This window comes from Pelobates fuscus, chromosome 5 (genome assembly GCF_036172605.1).
Source record: "Pelobates fuscus isolate aPelFus1 chromosome 5, aPelFus1.pri, whole genome shotgun sequence".
NCBI classification, from domain to species: Eukaryota; Metazoa; Chordata; class Amphibia; order Anura; family Pelobatidae; genus Pelobates; species Pelobates fuscus.
Genome location: NC_086321.1, coordinates 251,868,224 through 251,883,990, shown reverse-complemented (window position 1 = coordinate 251,883,990; position 15,767 = coordinate 251,868,224). Strand labels below are relative to the sequence as shown.

The 15,767-nt window shown below is 39.8% G+C and overlaps 1 protein-coding gene across 1 annotated transcript in view; it reads left to right on the top strand.

The window, feature by feature from the left end:
* Nucleotides 1-1,109: 1,109 nt before the first annotated feature.
* Nucleotides 1,110-15,767, top strand: part of FKTN (fukutin) — a 32,483-nt gene continuing 17,825 nt past the window's right edge. Inside the window, exons 1-8 of the mRNA XM_063455207.1 lie at nt 1,110-1,199; nt 3,002-3,189; nt 4,037-4,096; nt 5,612-5,815; nt 7,418-7,695; nt 9,466-9,598; nt 10,020-10,149; nt 14,058-14,191. Coding sequence (XP_063311277.1) covers nt 3,082-3,189; nt 4,037-4,096; nt 5,612-5,815; nt 7,418-7,695; nt 9,466-9,598; nt 10,020-10,149; nt 14,058-14,191 — 1,047 coding nt within the window. The 5' untranslated portion in view covers nt 1,110-1,199; nt 3,002-3,081. The remainder of the gene's footprint in view (nt 1,200-3,001; nt 3,190-4,036; nt 4,097-5,611; nt 5,816-7,417; nt 7,696-9,465; nt 9,599-10,019; nt 10,150-14,057; nt 14,192-15,767) is intronic.

The following is a 15,767-nucleotide window of genomic DNA, read 5'->3' as shown; positions in this document are numbered from 1 at the left end:
GCCCCAAGCAATTGCTTGGTTAGCTTGCCTGGTAGTGACGGGCCTGATGATCGGCACGCTACAGGACATCACAATCCTATATCGGCACAGTGCTGCTAAAAGGTTGCCTACCCCTGATCTAGAATGAGATTTTTGTTTTTACGGTTTGTTTAATGGAATTTTGGATAATGGAAATCACTAAATAAATCACTTTTGGATAATGGAAATCACTAAATAAATCACTGGAAATCTGCAGTTGCAGTATCAGTTATGCCTGTAAATTACTATTGCAATGCAGTACATACATTGAAAAGTGAAAAAGGTATGGCTTCACTTTAAAGAACCACTATAGTGCCCTAAGGGTGCCCCCACCCTCAGGGTCCCCCTCCCGCCGAGGTTAAACTTACCTCTTTCTCCAGCGCCGGGCGGGGAGCTCTCCTTCTCTCCAGCTGAATGCGCATGTGCGGCAAGAGCTGCGCGCGCACTCAGCTAGTCTCATAGGAAAGCATTTTCAATGCTTTCCTATGGACGCTGGCGTCTTCTCACTGTGATTTTCACATTGAGAAGCACGCAAGTGCCTCTAGCGGCTGTCAATGAGACAGCCACTAGAGGCTGGATTAACCCCGTTATAAACTGCTATGTTTATAGAAAAAAAGGGTTAACCCTTGCTGGACCGGGCACCCAGACCACTTCATTAAGCTGAAGTGGTCTGGGTGCCTATAGTGGTCCTTTAAGTACATTTTCGTTTTACATACATGCTCTGGTCCCATTGGGTACTTAAAAGTGGGGTATGACTGTATTGAATAGAGCTCTTTTAAATTCTGTTTTAGGAAAGTCATCCAAATTAAAATACATATTTTTGACATAGTTTATGTGCCAATATTTCATAAAGGAAATATTTATTATTTTTTTTATAATGGAATCACTGTGATAAAACAAGTTACAATAAAACATTTCAATGAACAAGTAAGCAGTAAATCCTAATCAATCCGAGCCGCTGGGATAACGCATGCGCAGTTCCACTGGAAGAGCAGAATGTGACGTAGCTCAACGCATGAGCATTGCTATTACTCGCGGCGAACAGCGGCTGCGCGACCCCAGTTAAAGTCCGAGCATGCGCCGTGGTTTGTATGGTTTTGCGCATGTGTAGTAATTAAAAGATACGCTTGTATTCGGATTACCCAGTCTGAGTGACAACTGTAATAAAGCCGGGAGAGGCGGTAGGTTTCTAAGTGATTGGCATTAGAAGTAATATTCAGTGATAGAGCGTTCTGTATTCACCATGAGTATTGTCTTACATTCCTTGGAACTCTCACCAAACTCATTCACATTAAGGCAGTAGGACATGCCTGATGCTGGCTCTGTATATGTATTGACTAAATGGTATGTTAAAGGATGCACTGATTATTGTGCTAAAATTAATTTATCATTCAAATGGGTGGTCAATATATAATCAAATATGCAGATAAGAGAGATTATTTTAAAATCGACGTTTTGATACTTGAATTGGTTGCATGTCTTGTTGAAGGTGCAGTGCGGTAATGAGCTTAGATGTTATTACACAGTTGGTGGTTCAGGGCATGGAACATGTTTGTTGATGGTACATGGTGATTATCAGTATGGAGCACTGTGAGTTTTGTCCATTTGTCAGCAGAGACACAGTTTATGCTAGAATGATAAAATATGAGTTGTACTCATTGCAGGCTATTAAAGGAACTCTATAGGGTTATTAGCCCCCCCCCCCCCCCCCCCCTTTCTGCTGGGCTTAAAACCCTTTCAGCCACACCACTTACCTTAAAGGAACACTATAGTCACCTAAACAACTTAAGCTTAAAGGACCACTATAGGCACCCAGACCACTTCAGCTCAATTAAGTGGTCTGGGTGCCAGGTCCATCTAGGGTTAACCCTGCAGCTGTAAAAATAGCAGTTTCAGAGAAACTGCTATGTTTACAATAGGGTTAACCCAGCCCTTAGTGACTGTCTCATTGACCACCGCTAGAGGCGCTTCTCACTGTGAAAAATCATAGCGAGAAGACGCTGACGTCCATTGGAAAGCATTGACAAATGCTTTCCTATGGACTGATTGAAAGCGCACGTCTCTTGCCGCGCATGCGCATTTGGCAGATGACGTCAGAAGAGGGAGGAGAGTCCCTGGTGCTAGAGAAAGGTAAGCGTTTATCCCCTTCCTCCCCCTTCAGCCGGGTGGTTGGGCCTGAAGACCCTAGAGAGCCAGGAAAACGAGTTTGTTTTCCTGGCACTATAGTGGTCCTTTAATGAAGCAGTTTTAGTGTATAGATCATGCTTCTCAGGTTTCAGTGCTTAATTCACTGCCATTTAGGAGTTAAATCACCTTGTTTCTGTTTAGGCAACCCTTGTCATTGAGACTGCAGGGACATGATCTATACACCAAAACTGTTTCATTAAGCTAAAGTTGTTTTGGTGACTATTGTGTCCCTTTAATCCAGCTCTGGTGACTTCTCCTCCCCCTGCTGCGTGAGTTCAATTCGATTTTCACACCTGAGAATCACGTAAGCACCTCTAGTGACTGTCAGTGAGACTGCCACTAGAGGCTGGATTAACCCTGCAGCTGTACTGCTATGTTTACAACTGCAGGGTTAAAACTAGGGGGACATGGCACCCAGACCACTTCATTGAGCTGAAGTGGTCTTGGTGACTATAGTGGTCCTGTAGGCTGCATTGAGTAAGCAAACAATCTTTAACTTTGTGTTAAGAGCATGAATGCATTGTATATTATGGAAAGTGTGGGGACATGTAGCAGACTGGGAAGGACACTGTAACGTATACCGGTTTCATTTTACCATAAAATAAGTTATCTGGGGGTGGCAAGAGTAAGGAGTGAGCCAGTACCTTGGCTAGTAAGTGAAGTACCAGCCAGAATATTTTGGGGAACTGGGGAGTGAAAGAAAATACCTATAACCTTAGGGGTTGAAAATGTTTTGAGAAGGTGGAGGAGGCAGCAAAAAGCTCTGCAACAAATTGATTTTGTTCTTCGTCCTCAGAACGGTTGTACCCTACATGTTCTTTCAGAAAAAATGACAAGATATGAAATGAGTTTTGATTGGGTCTCCACAAGTCCAGGATGATGCAACGAATCAATAAAAACGTGATTTTGGCCGTCCTGACAGCTGCAAGTTCTTTGTTTCTTCTATTCCAACTTTATTACTTCAAGTATTATATATCTACAAAGGTAAGATTCATTTATACATGGTTATCTACAACCCTCAGTTAAATGTATTATTCAGCTAGAAAGCAATACAGCTTTAGATTGACAATTGCAAATAATCAAATCCATAGTGTAAGCTGATCCTGAATGTGTTGAAAAGACTAAGAATCATTCTACCAAAAAATGTGAAACGGGCAGTAGAAAAGTTATCATGAAGCAATTTTTTTTTATTGTTTATTATGTACTAACAGTATAAAAACGGGTAAACAATACCCATTTGCCATGTGTATATATATCATGGACCCTTTATCCCTTCTAGTATTTGCACTCTGGAGCTGCTTGGATATATCATTCTGATAGATCACCATTTATGGGGGAGAGCCTTGCAAGAGAGACAGATCCTGCACGTGGTTCCTACTCCCTTTGGCATAAGGAGACCAATAATAGAGGTCTCTCACTAAAGTGAGAATTGTCAGGAATTCAAAGAGAACTTCAAATTTAAGGTCCTAGTAGCTAAACTGAAAAAAAAAATATCTGAGTCCGCTATACTTCCAGTAAGACTATGGCCTTAAATTTGAAATTCACTTTGAATTCTCATCAATTCCAATTTTAGTGAATAACCTTGCCACTGTATGTGACACTTTCACCTAACCCAAAATATTTATTATCTGATAAAATGTCGGTACAGAAGGATTAAGATGGAAGCTGGTAGCATATTGTTCAGACATTGGTTCATACTAATGGAATGTTTGTTCAGATTGGCTCTTGCCTTTGGAATTATACAAATTTAATATTTATTGGAAACCCTATTCTTTCAGCTGGTTTGTTCATGTGTTAGTTTTTAAGAAACGTTTCCCTTTGTGTTCCTTAGAATGGTCCGGCATATTCGAAATTAAAAGGAAGTTTCTCATCTCAAGAAAGTGCACAATGGGTAAGTGTAATCATAATTTGCATTTGTTTTTGTTTATTTTAATTCCAGAGTATATGCATTGCCTTTTTACCCATGCATGCACTACTGAGAAGATTTAAAATACAGAATGTTGGGCTCTGATTCACCCTGAGTGATGTATTCTTCAACCAGGAAATTACTAAGAGCTTAGTTAAAGGGACACTCCAGTGCCAGGAAAACTGACTGTTTTCCTGGTACTGCAGGTCCCCTCTCCCTCCCACCCCCCATCCCAGGTTGCTGAAGGTGTTAAAACCCCTTCAGTGACCTACCTTTCGCCAGAGCCGACGTCCCTTGGCGCTGGTTCAAAGTCCGCCCACGCTACTCCCCTGCCGACGTCATTCGGCGGGGGAGACCTATTGCGCATGCGCGGCAGGGGAGACCTAATGCACTTGTGCGACAGTGCCACGCACGCGCATTAGACTGCCCCATAGGAAAGCATTGAAAGACTGTCTAGTAGACAGCCACTAGAGGAGGAGTTAACCCTGCAATGTAAATATTGCAGTTTATGAAAACTGCAATATTTACAGTTGCAGGGTTAAGGGTAGAAGTGGTCTGGGTGCCTGGAGTGTCCCTTTATTCAATCTCGAATCTCGTTAGTCAGTTTTTGTCCTATTATAACTTGCCATGTAAAAGTTACTAAACACATGCTTGTGTTCGTCATCATGTGAATGAGCGCTCAGTAACTTTTACATTAAAGGGAATAGGAAAAAGTATGTGAGCATGCTCACTTGAGAAGTGTTTCAAATCCAGTCTAGAGCTGTAACAACAAAATGTGATGCTATCCAAACACTTAAGGACTTCAAAACCTCTCTTATGGTGATAAAATTGTTTGTGCATTTTGAGAGTATGGGCCCTTCACTTAAAGGCCACAGTAGATACTATAACCATTTAATCTCATTGAAGTGGTTTATAGTGCTTGGAGTCCTCTCGCACAATCCCTCCATACAGTGTTAAATTAGTTTAATACTAAACTAGTGTCCGAGGCTCACCCCCCACTGGAGATATGACTAAGGCAAAATTTATACACTTTCTCTAGCCATGCAAATTCATACACTCAATGGTTGTAGTCAATTGACACTCTCAGCCAATCACAGTCTCCTTTTGCTGCTCAGATAATGCTTCCTTATAAGCCCAAATCACACCATGGAAATGGTCTGCTGGGGACTCTAGCAATAAAACCTTAAAAATGGTTTCATGTTAAATGGAAGGATGATGCCAGTGGGCTCTAGACACTATAAGCATTTAATTCATGAGATGAATCAGTTAACGCACCCACAGTGTCACTTTTCAAGGATGAAGTATTCCTGGTAGTTATGGATGTACACACTGGAAGACTTGCGTTTTTAAATGCAATCTATAGTTACGGATTAGTGCAGATCTACATCAGCCATCACTAGACCTCAACAGACTTACTTTGCCACTAATGCAGCAGTGTTTAATGGTGTGTGGAAAACAAACAGTGGGTATACAGTAATCGTTTTTTCTTTTCTCAAACAGCGAGTGGTTAAGAACTTTCTTGGTCTGGTTTCCAGTCACAATGTGCCAGTCTATCTTGTTGATGCTCTTGTTTTGAATCTACTTGACAAGGACTTGGAACAGCTAAGAAGCTCACCTGACAGTGCTCCCAGTGAATGCCAGTATTTCTGCAAGCCTAGAGATGTCACCACTTTTGCACTATTGGACAAGATTTGGGAGCACAAAGTAATACTCTGAGCATTACCTTTTATCTTTGTCTTTTATTTTATAATATTTGGGGTACAATTACCTAAAAGTTAAAGCTTACATTGCCTATTCCTTAAATGGTTATCACTATGTTAGTTATTGTCTTGCTAGCCTTTGTAACCATAAGCCGTAATATTTAGACATGAACTCACAAAGCATATTTAGGAATGTTCTGGATATAGTAAACTGTAAAACAACTATTTATCACTCTTGAATTATAAAGAATACAGCAATAATATGACTCCAATAAGAAATTAATTAATAAAAGGTGATGTTGTATCCTCTTACTATCCACTTGTCTTTTGGAGCCATTCTAAATCTTCAATGTAAATCTCTAAAACTGAAAATCTACTGTCAAAACATACAAAAAGGGAAACGTTGAGTAGTATAACAAAAGATATGAGAGTTTTGTGGGATAATAATGCACTCACAGTATGGATGAACTCTGTGGTCTGATAGTTATGGATTCTGTCTCCCACAGCAAAAATAAACACATAGCAGAATTTAAAGGGACACTATAGTCACCTAAATTACTTTAGCTAAATAAAGCAGTTTTAGTGTATAGATCATTCCCCTGCAATTTCACTGCTCAATTCACTGTCATTTAGGAATTAAATCACTTTCTGTTTATGCAGCCCTAGCCACACCTCCCTTGGCTATGATTGACAGAGCCTGCATGGGAAAAAAAACTGGTTTCACTTTCAAACAGATGTAATTTACCTTAAATAATTGTATCTCAATCTCTAAATTGAACTTTAATCACATACAGGAGGCTCTTGCAGGGTCTGGCAAGCTATTAACATAGCAGGGGATAAGACAATCTTAATTAAACAGAACTTGCAATAAAGAAAGCCTAAATAGGGCTCTCTTTACAGGAAGTGTTTATGGAAGGCTGTGCAAGTCACATGCAGGGAGGTGTGACTAGGGTTCATAAACAAAGGGATTTAACTCCTAAATGGCAGAGGATTGAGCAGTGAGGCTGCAGGGGCATGTTCTATACACCAAAACTGCTTCATTAAGCTAAAGTTGTTCAGGTGACTGTAGTGTCCCTTTAAATTAAGAAAAATACAGCATAGTGCAAAACGGTATAAAAGTACACCTTTACTGTATTATATGCACTTACAGAATTACAATCTAAACAGGGTTATCGACCACTCTGAATGCTAGTTTCTCCGGGGTCTTAAAAAGCACCTACCTGATCACATAGATAAATAAAAAGAAGTAATATATGTGAATAAAAACTCTATGCTTTTCATTGGTGATGGCACAACTTCCTCGGGGAAGCGGTATATTTTCTTTATCTATGTGATTGGGTAGCTGCTTTATGATCCTATAAGGAAAACCCTGGGTTTAGATAACTTGGCATTCCATTTACGATCAGCCACAGACCTCATGTCTCTCCAGGCTACAACTTCAACTGTGTTTGTTTTTTTATTTGTCTATTTTATTTTAATTGAACTGTGGTGATTGCAGTTGAAACAACAGGACCATTTGAAAGATTTCTCTAGATATTCTTCACCATTATGCATAAAAGAAGGAAAAATATAATTTTTTTATTTTTTTTTTTACTTCCAATTTCAGGGTAACCTGTTTCGATCTGCAGAGAAAATGGGATTTCAGTGGCAGAAGTACGAGGGGAAAGATCCACGACTTGAAGGAATGGATGATTTATCTGGAACGGAAATCCCTTTGCACTATATCTTCAAAATGGCAGCTCACACTATCCACTTGGTGGTATTTTATGAAAGGAGTGGTAACTACCTCTGGCATGGTCCTTTGAGACTTAAAAGGAATATGGACAGGAAATTTGCACCATTCCGGAAACTTCAGTTTGGTCGAAATGCTGGTGCTTACAACAGGTAAAATGTATTTCATTTGTGTCGTGAATGAAAGGTTTAGTTCCAAATGGACACCTTTACCTTGAAAAAGTAAACTCTTGTACCCTCTCCTTTTATGTCTTCTCAGTAATTTCTGCATTCACTTTTGTGGAGCAATTACTGAACATGTGTATGTGTGATCACAAGTGCTCTTTTGTGCCCTTACAAAACAATTGGAAGCCAGCAGTTGACTGGTGGATCTGGGCCACTTTCCGGTTCAAACATACATCACTTTAAGATAATTTTTGGTGGAACACTCATACTGAGATAAGTTTATATTGTTTTGCATTTGGAATAATGTTTTGTAAATGTAGCTAGTACATTAACAATGCATGCTGAATCCATCCCGCAGTCTTTCTTTTAATGTTATCACTGGACAAAAATAGTATTATTGTGGATATAGTTTATTTTGATTTCAATTTTTTTTTTTTTTTTTTTTTTTTTTTACACACCCTTAAAAGGTAACTGCCACAATACCTTACTTAACCACAGCTCCCGACTCCTCCTGCTGTCTGCACGGTATGTCGGACGCCGGTATCTCAGATCACGGCCCTTTTTATGATGCGGTGCATGCACGCCGTCATAGCTGCATTGCCGCGAAAATTCACATTTTTGAACTCCCCCTTAATGTTTTTGGAGGCGAGGTTTTAAAGCAAAAGACGCTACCCTATAATTAGAACGCCTTTGGGTTCAGTGCCCTATTGTGGTTCACCTGTTGTTCCCTCTAGTGCTATTGACTTTTTTTTTTTACCACACCCTTAAAAGGTAACTGCCACAATACCTTACCTTAACCACAGCTCCCGACTCCTCCTGCTGTCTGCACGGTATGTCGGACGCCGGTATCTCAGATCACGGCCCTTTTTATGATGCGGTGCATGCACGCCGTCATAGCTGCATTGCCGCGAAAATTCTAATTTTTGAACTCCCCCCTAATGTTTTTGGGGGCGAGGTCTTAAAGCAAAAGACGCTACCCAATAATTAGAACGCCTTTGGGTTCAGTGCCCTATTGTGGTTCACCTGTTGTTCCCTCTAGTGATATTGACTTTCCTGATAGTGTTCTCTTGTATTTTTGACTTGACTTGTATTTGGGCTATTCTGCTTTCTGCTATCCTGAATCGTCTCGTTTTCTCCTGTTTTCTGGTTTCCTGACAAGGCTATTCCTTCCTTATTACTATACCGATCTCTGGTTTTCGTAGACGTTGACTATTCCTTGACTTTTCTTTTGCTGTCCACATTAAACCCAGCCAGTCTAAGGTCCAGTAATATGTTTTCTCTATTTTGGGGTTGCATTCTGTGTGTTTTGGTCACTTTGTTGTGACAGTAACAGGTTAGTTAAGGTAATATCTACTTGGGGTAGATACGCAGGTTGGCAGGGCTTTGTTGGATGAGTTTTGTGGTGTTTTTTGTTTGTATGGGGTATGTGGTTTTTTTTTTGGGGGTTTTTTTTGAGTTCACTTATTTATTTGGACTATCATATTGGGCCTACTATGGTTGGAAAGTTGAGTGGTTACTTTTAATACTGGCTAGTTAAATGACTGTGGAAACTGATTAGATGGGTTCCATATATTTATCTAATATATATATATATATATATATATGGGGTCTTGACCAAGAAATCTTTTTTGTAAGACCACTGTGTGTGTTTTTTTTTTTTTTTTCTTTTCAGGTATCTATCTAGTGAATTCTCTTTTCACTCTTATGGGGATATGTGATATTTTAATATATTTCTTATCTTTTCAATCATTGTTTCAGAGCTGAATTACTTTTGATCACCGCTGATGGACTGAAGGTGCAAATTCCTAAAGAACCCGCACAGTTTTTAAAAGAGATGTCTCATTCAGAGTTTCTTGAGTGCAGATACAAAGAAGCAAGAGCATTTTTTCAGGTTAGTCAAAAAAGCAGAACATTGTTACGTTGAACCCTTATATAACATAAGGCGGGTATAGCAGACTTTGGTTGGTGGGTATAGGAGACTTTGACCTCATGTAACTCAATGCCCCCTCTCTAACATCACTACACCTTTTCCCTTGTTTTACTTCCTGCGTGGTAGTGAGTTGATCTGGGGTTAGTGGTCAAATTGGTGGTTCTGCATTGTACACTATGTGTCATTAGGCTTTTAGTTGCAGATAGGTATTTCAGTTGCTGCTGCTCATGGATTTGCCATTAATTAAGGTCTGAAATAAATAGAGTTTGAGTTCTAGAAACACCTGTACAATCACTGCAGCCTATTCCTATTTGAACTTAAGCATTGTTTTGGTCATAGGTAATGTAAAAGCTGCCTTCACATGTATTTTCTGTCATTGTAGCTGTACCCTGATGACATCTCCCTGGAAGGTATAGAGTTCAGGAAGAAAGCAAAATCCCTGCTGCACCTGACAGCATTCACACTGGATACTTTGGGCATCAGCTTCTGGCTAAGCAGTGGGACATGTCTAGGTAATGCCAACATGCGTATCTTTCTCCTCCTCTCTTCCGAGTCATTATAGAAAACTTTGCGTTTTGCGTGTAATGCACACACTAAAAAGGGGAGAATACTTCCTGCAGGGTGCTCCAGAAAGGGAGGGCCAATCCCTGAAGACATCAAATGGAAAAAAAAGAAATATGCAGGCACATCTGAGGTGTCTTCTAAAAGGCAATCTTTTTTTTTTTTTTTACTATTTTTTTATTTTTTTAAACCAGGAAGTGGAGACAGCGTTTCAGCTCCTCTCTGATCCTTTAGCCTTTATCAAGTCTCAGGTGTGCCTGGATATTTATTTTTCTTTCATTATAGAAAACTTTTATGAAAGATAAATCCATCCAGGCGTGGAGCAAGACAAATGGTCTAAAATACTTTAAGTGGATCAGTTAGTTTGACTTTAACGTAGCCCGTAGTACAGTACAATTCTCACATATTACTTTACTGCTGCCTCATTCTAGCATCCCCATCTGCCACCATTGATAATGGCTAATGGAAAAAGGCATCTTATTATATTTTTGTAAAGATATTAGTACAAACAAAGATTAAGAACCTGAACAGTTTTGTTTGTGAGTGGCTTCAACAACCTGCCAAGGTTATCTCCTCTTGGATGTATTAATGGGAGTTTTTCATAATGGGTTAGTAGTTGCATCTAATATAGATTGGTATGTAAAACAGAAAAAAGCCCAGCGGTGGAGTAAATCTGGATACTTGGTTAAAATGAGTGTGGAAAGTCACTTGCATATAATAGAGCTTCTGACCATCTCTGGAATTCAGGCTTGGACCGAACAATTCTCACCTTGTGATATGTGGGTGCTTTTCCTTAGAGAGTATAGGTCCTCAATAGAGTGTTGGTATTGGATATAAACCAAAGAGCAGGAGCAATATATAGTGTAGTATGAAGTAGGAATGTAACTATTTATATTTGTAATATATAGAACTGTAAATGCATTGCTGCTTCATACTACATTATATATTGCTCCTGACGTTTGGGGTACATTCCATACCAACACTCCGTTGAGGACCTATATTCTCGAAGATAAAGCACCCACATATCCGAAGAAGTTGGTCTTAAGCTCTATTAAATGTAAGTGACTTTCCACATACATTTTATCCAAGAAACAAAGCAAAAATGAAGTCCTATGGTATGCAGGATATAAAGACAAGATACAATACAAGTGCAGAGTGTTTACGCAAATCCAGGTCTCTCTGGCAGTTTCAGAATCTCCCATCACTTCCTGGATCGGCAAATGCGTGTGTGATGACATCAGACGTCAAGCACGTCGCATGTGACGTCATCACGTTCCATTGCTAGGAAACGGAAAGACACAAACTTCCAACTGTATACAGTATCAGAACGTTGTAAAAATCATTCAAATGTTAAAGAAAGCTAGTGAAAATCAGTGTATATACTGCAATCTATTAGACCAATATACATACTACTCAGAACAATACACTACAGTGTATATAAAGAAGCATGGTTAGCAGAGAAGACTCATGAGCATTTAAAAGCCACCCAGAGGATGTACCTTACAGTGTAGTGAAAAGAAACCAAATCCCAATACAAGGAAAAGAAAATAAGAAAAACAAACAAATTAGATAATACATGAATCGACCACCCTCTCCAGGGAGTGAGGGTGTACAGCAAGCCAATAAAGATAGAACTATATAGATAGAGTAGTCTGGATGGAAGGAGAGTAGTGATAGCTACTTTTTTCAAAATATAGGAATACATACCCCGATCCAGGAGACCTATCCAGGTGGGCACATACAAAGCATACACCTAAAGGAACCAGTGCTTCTTATTAAGACCATGAGGGTACACTGTATCAAGCGGGTGCATCCAACGAGTTTCTTTTTGTAATAGTAATTTTTCCCTAATGCCGCCTCCTAGTGAGTGGAGGAAGCCTTTCAAGTACCTGGTAACGTAATTGAGAGACATTAAGCCTCTTCTCTCTAAATTGTCATGCAACTGGAGCATCAGAAGTAAGGCTGCGAATCGTGGTCTTATGTTGACACACAATCTTTCAGAGCACGTATTGTTTTACCCACGTATCCCAGACCGCATGGGCACTTGAGAAAAAATACACTACGAAGTCCGTCTGGTATGTAAAGAACCCTTTAAGTCTAATCTGTTGGCCAGATATACTCCACCACTGGACATTTTCTGTTTTTGTTTCACATATCCATCTAACGCATGACTAACAACATATTGTGAAAAAACTGTCATCTCATCATCCTCTTTTTTTTTTTTTTTTTTTTTTTATACTGTGGCTTATATTAGAGCAAGCATGTCAAACATGCGGCCCAGACAATCAGGAGCGCTGGTCAAGGGGGCTCAAAAATCACTTGTCAGACTTGACAAGTGATATAGCGCCCGCCTCGGCCTGCACTCCCTGTGCCCCCAGGAAGCATGCGGCTGCTCTGCATAAGAGTGCCGGGTGTTATGTGACTACCCGGCGTTTAATCTGTCCGCATGCCGCCAGAGAGTGAGAGGCTCCCCTATTAGGTAAAATGGAAGGGTAGGGCAGAGCCGGCAGCTGAGGTAAAAATAGGGAAGGAGGGAGGGACAGAGTATAACTGGAAAGGGGTAGGAAAGGAGACATGGAGGGGGGGTGGGGAGATGTGGATGGGGAGACACATGGATGGAATGTGTTGGGAGAAAGTTATGGGAGCAGAGACATGAATAGAAGGGGGAGGGAGATGGCGGGGAAGATATGGAAGGAAAGGAGACCTGGGGGAGAGACATGGATGGAATGGGGAGGAAGATGTGGGGAGGGGGAGATGAGGGAGGGAGGGAGAAATGAATGGAAGAGGGTAACAGACACATGGATGGATGGTGGGAGAAAGACAGGAATGGAAGAGGGGTAGAAGTGGAGTGCGCAGCCACACATTACTCTTCCTGGAGATTGCAAAGGGACTTAGGAAGCGAGCAGACACTCCAGGCAGTGGCATTACTACTGAGACAGTAAGTAACGTGCCGTGAAGCTTTCAAGTAAATTATTCATATGTACCCAGGATTACATATTGTTTGCATGAGAATTATACTCACTTTAGTTTGTGTTTCTCTAGGTTTTTTTTGTTTTTTTGGGGGGGGTTTTGTTTTTTTTGCGGCCCACATAAATTTAAACCTTGTTTATTTAGCCCTTGCTAGCTAAACCCTTTGAGTTTGACATACTTGTATTAGAGAATGCAGAAGTGACATCTGTTCCTGGCAAATGAAGCTGCCAGTAGCTGAGTGTTGACCATGAAGGAAGATGGTACCTCCAAGAGGGAGAACATTAGGCAAGTATATCTCTCATAGATGCCTCCATGCATGCAGACATGCCACCTTCTACATTCAAACTGGTGTGCATTATTTTTATATATAATCAATGTATTTATTAAAGGGACACCATAGGCACACAGACCACTTCAGCTCATTGAAGTGGTCTGGGTACAGTGACCCCGTTTGCACCAAGGGCTGCAATCTTAAACATTGCAATTGCAGAGGAACTCTCAGACATCCACTGAAGGTGCTTTCTGCATTCAAATGGACCTTTGGTCCGGCATCTGATGCTCTGCATGAGGACATCCAGCGTCAGATTTTGCCCTGTAGGAACGCATTGATTCATTGGGAGGTCTAATGCATGCACATTATTTGCTGCGCATTAGCGCCCGCTCATTGTGGGACGGAGGAGGAGGTGGAGCCGTGACCTAGCTCTGAGGGACATCAGTACAGAGGTAAGGTAAGTAAATAAAGGGTTTTTAACACTTTATTGATCACCGCTGGGGGTTGCAAAGGAGGGGGGGGGGAGGCGGCATAGGATCCTGGCACTATTAGTTATATATTAGTTGCTGGCAAATAAACTGAAAGTACTGACAGTTTTGTTTGTTTTCACTGTTTCAGGTTGGTATAGGCAGTGTAACATTATACCATACAGCAAGGATGTGGATATTGGTATACTTGTAAAGAACTACAAATCTGATATAATTCCATCTTTTCAAAAGGCGGGACTCGCACTAAAGCACAAATTTGGAAAGGTCTGTATTATAATACTGCCAAACACCTCTAAAACTAACATCTGCTGACCATTAAATTTTATGAAATTTCTATTAAAATGTGAAGGGTTACATAACCACATCTTCCTTTCTTTCCCCTTCATTCTTCAAAGTCGAGTTCCTAAACATAGACAGCTACTTAGTGGAATATTAGAATATACAATAGAGCTTTTTTTTTTTTTATGTCTTAAAACATATGTCTGAAATAGTTTTATATATGTTTTTATTTATGTAACCAACAAATCAAATTTTGTGTTACAATACTCCTTTTGTGTGAGTGTGCATTTGGTTGGATTTTTAATTAGATGCGCAGTATATATTTAGCATTTACACGTTTTGCAATATTTCTTATAACTAATTTTTTTTTTTTTTTTGAACGCAAACATTTATTAAAAAGTTTATTTAAAAGAAATACACGTCATCATGATACATTAAAGAAAGATCAGCTTAGAGTCTTGGTCCATTAGAATGAAGATGGCGTAGTGATGTCCTGTCTTAAAAGTTACACGTATTATGTTATATAAAACAGTCAGAATGAAACCATGATACAGGTCTCTCCCGTGTCAACCTAGATTTGAATGTCCCAAACTAGTACTGGTTGGCTTGTTAAGTTAAAACAATATTTATATAGATATTTACTAGCAGTTTGTACATAGTGTATTTAGTAAACTATGTTACAATCACTAATACCATAACCGAATACCATAATTAACTAGCTGAGCCTTTAAGCTCAATAAACTAGTAATTATGTCTTTTTTTTTATGCTTTGCTGTTGTCTAGTTATATATCCAATTTCTAGGAATGGGTATGACCGTATGAGCTATTCCAATGCACAAACCTGAAGATCAGTTTGTGTTTATGGTACTCAAAGTCCTGTAGGATTATTCAATAACAATCCAAGGTCGGAGGCATAGTTCTAAAGTTCTCATTCAATCCATTAAACATCCTCTGAAAATATTAAAATCTGCCAGCTAATTGATCCAAATGATCTTCTATAGGAGCCCATCCCATTTTTTTTGATTTGATGGAATGATGGAAGTAATGTGAATAGCTACATCCGACCACTTCCCTTCTGGTAGATATGGTCCATAATTTCTTACTTTTTCTCCCAGTTAACATAACTCAGGAGATAGACAGTACTGTTAAGCAGAGTTATCCTAGTTGATAGGGGTCCAATGGACCTGTGATAATTTTTTTTTTTATATTCTTTATTTTTGTTGTGCAAGAGAACTATACAAGCATGCCTGAGGTGCCCTAAAGGCAGTCCCCATGCGTTCATAACTTTTTACAGAGGCAAATGATTAACATGCACAAAATGTTTAAGATGTATAGGTGTGAGTAGTTGTGTCTTTAAAGCTTCGGTGTTGGTGGTAGGTAAACATGCTATGCAAACATCTATTGTTACTAACATCAGACTGAGATTCGTATCAGGAGTAGTTCCTAAGGTAGTATATTCCGTTTACGTGTTGTGGGGAGGCCAGCGTATGGTGCTGCTAGTACCCTTTTGTTAATTGTGATGTGTATCCTAGGTAAGCGGAGGGTATCCAGCTTAGTGTGC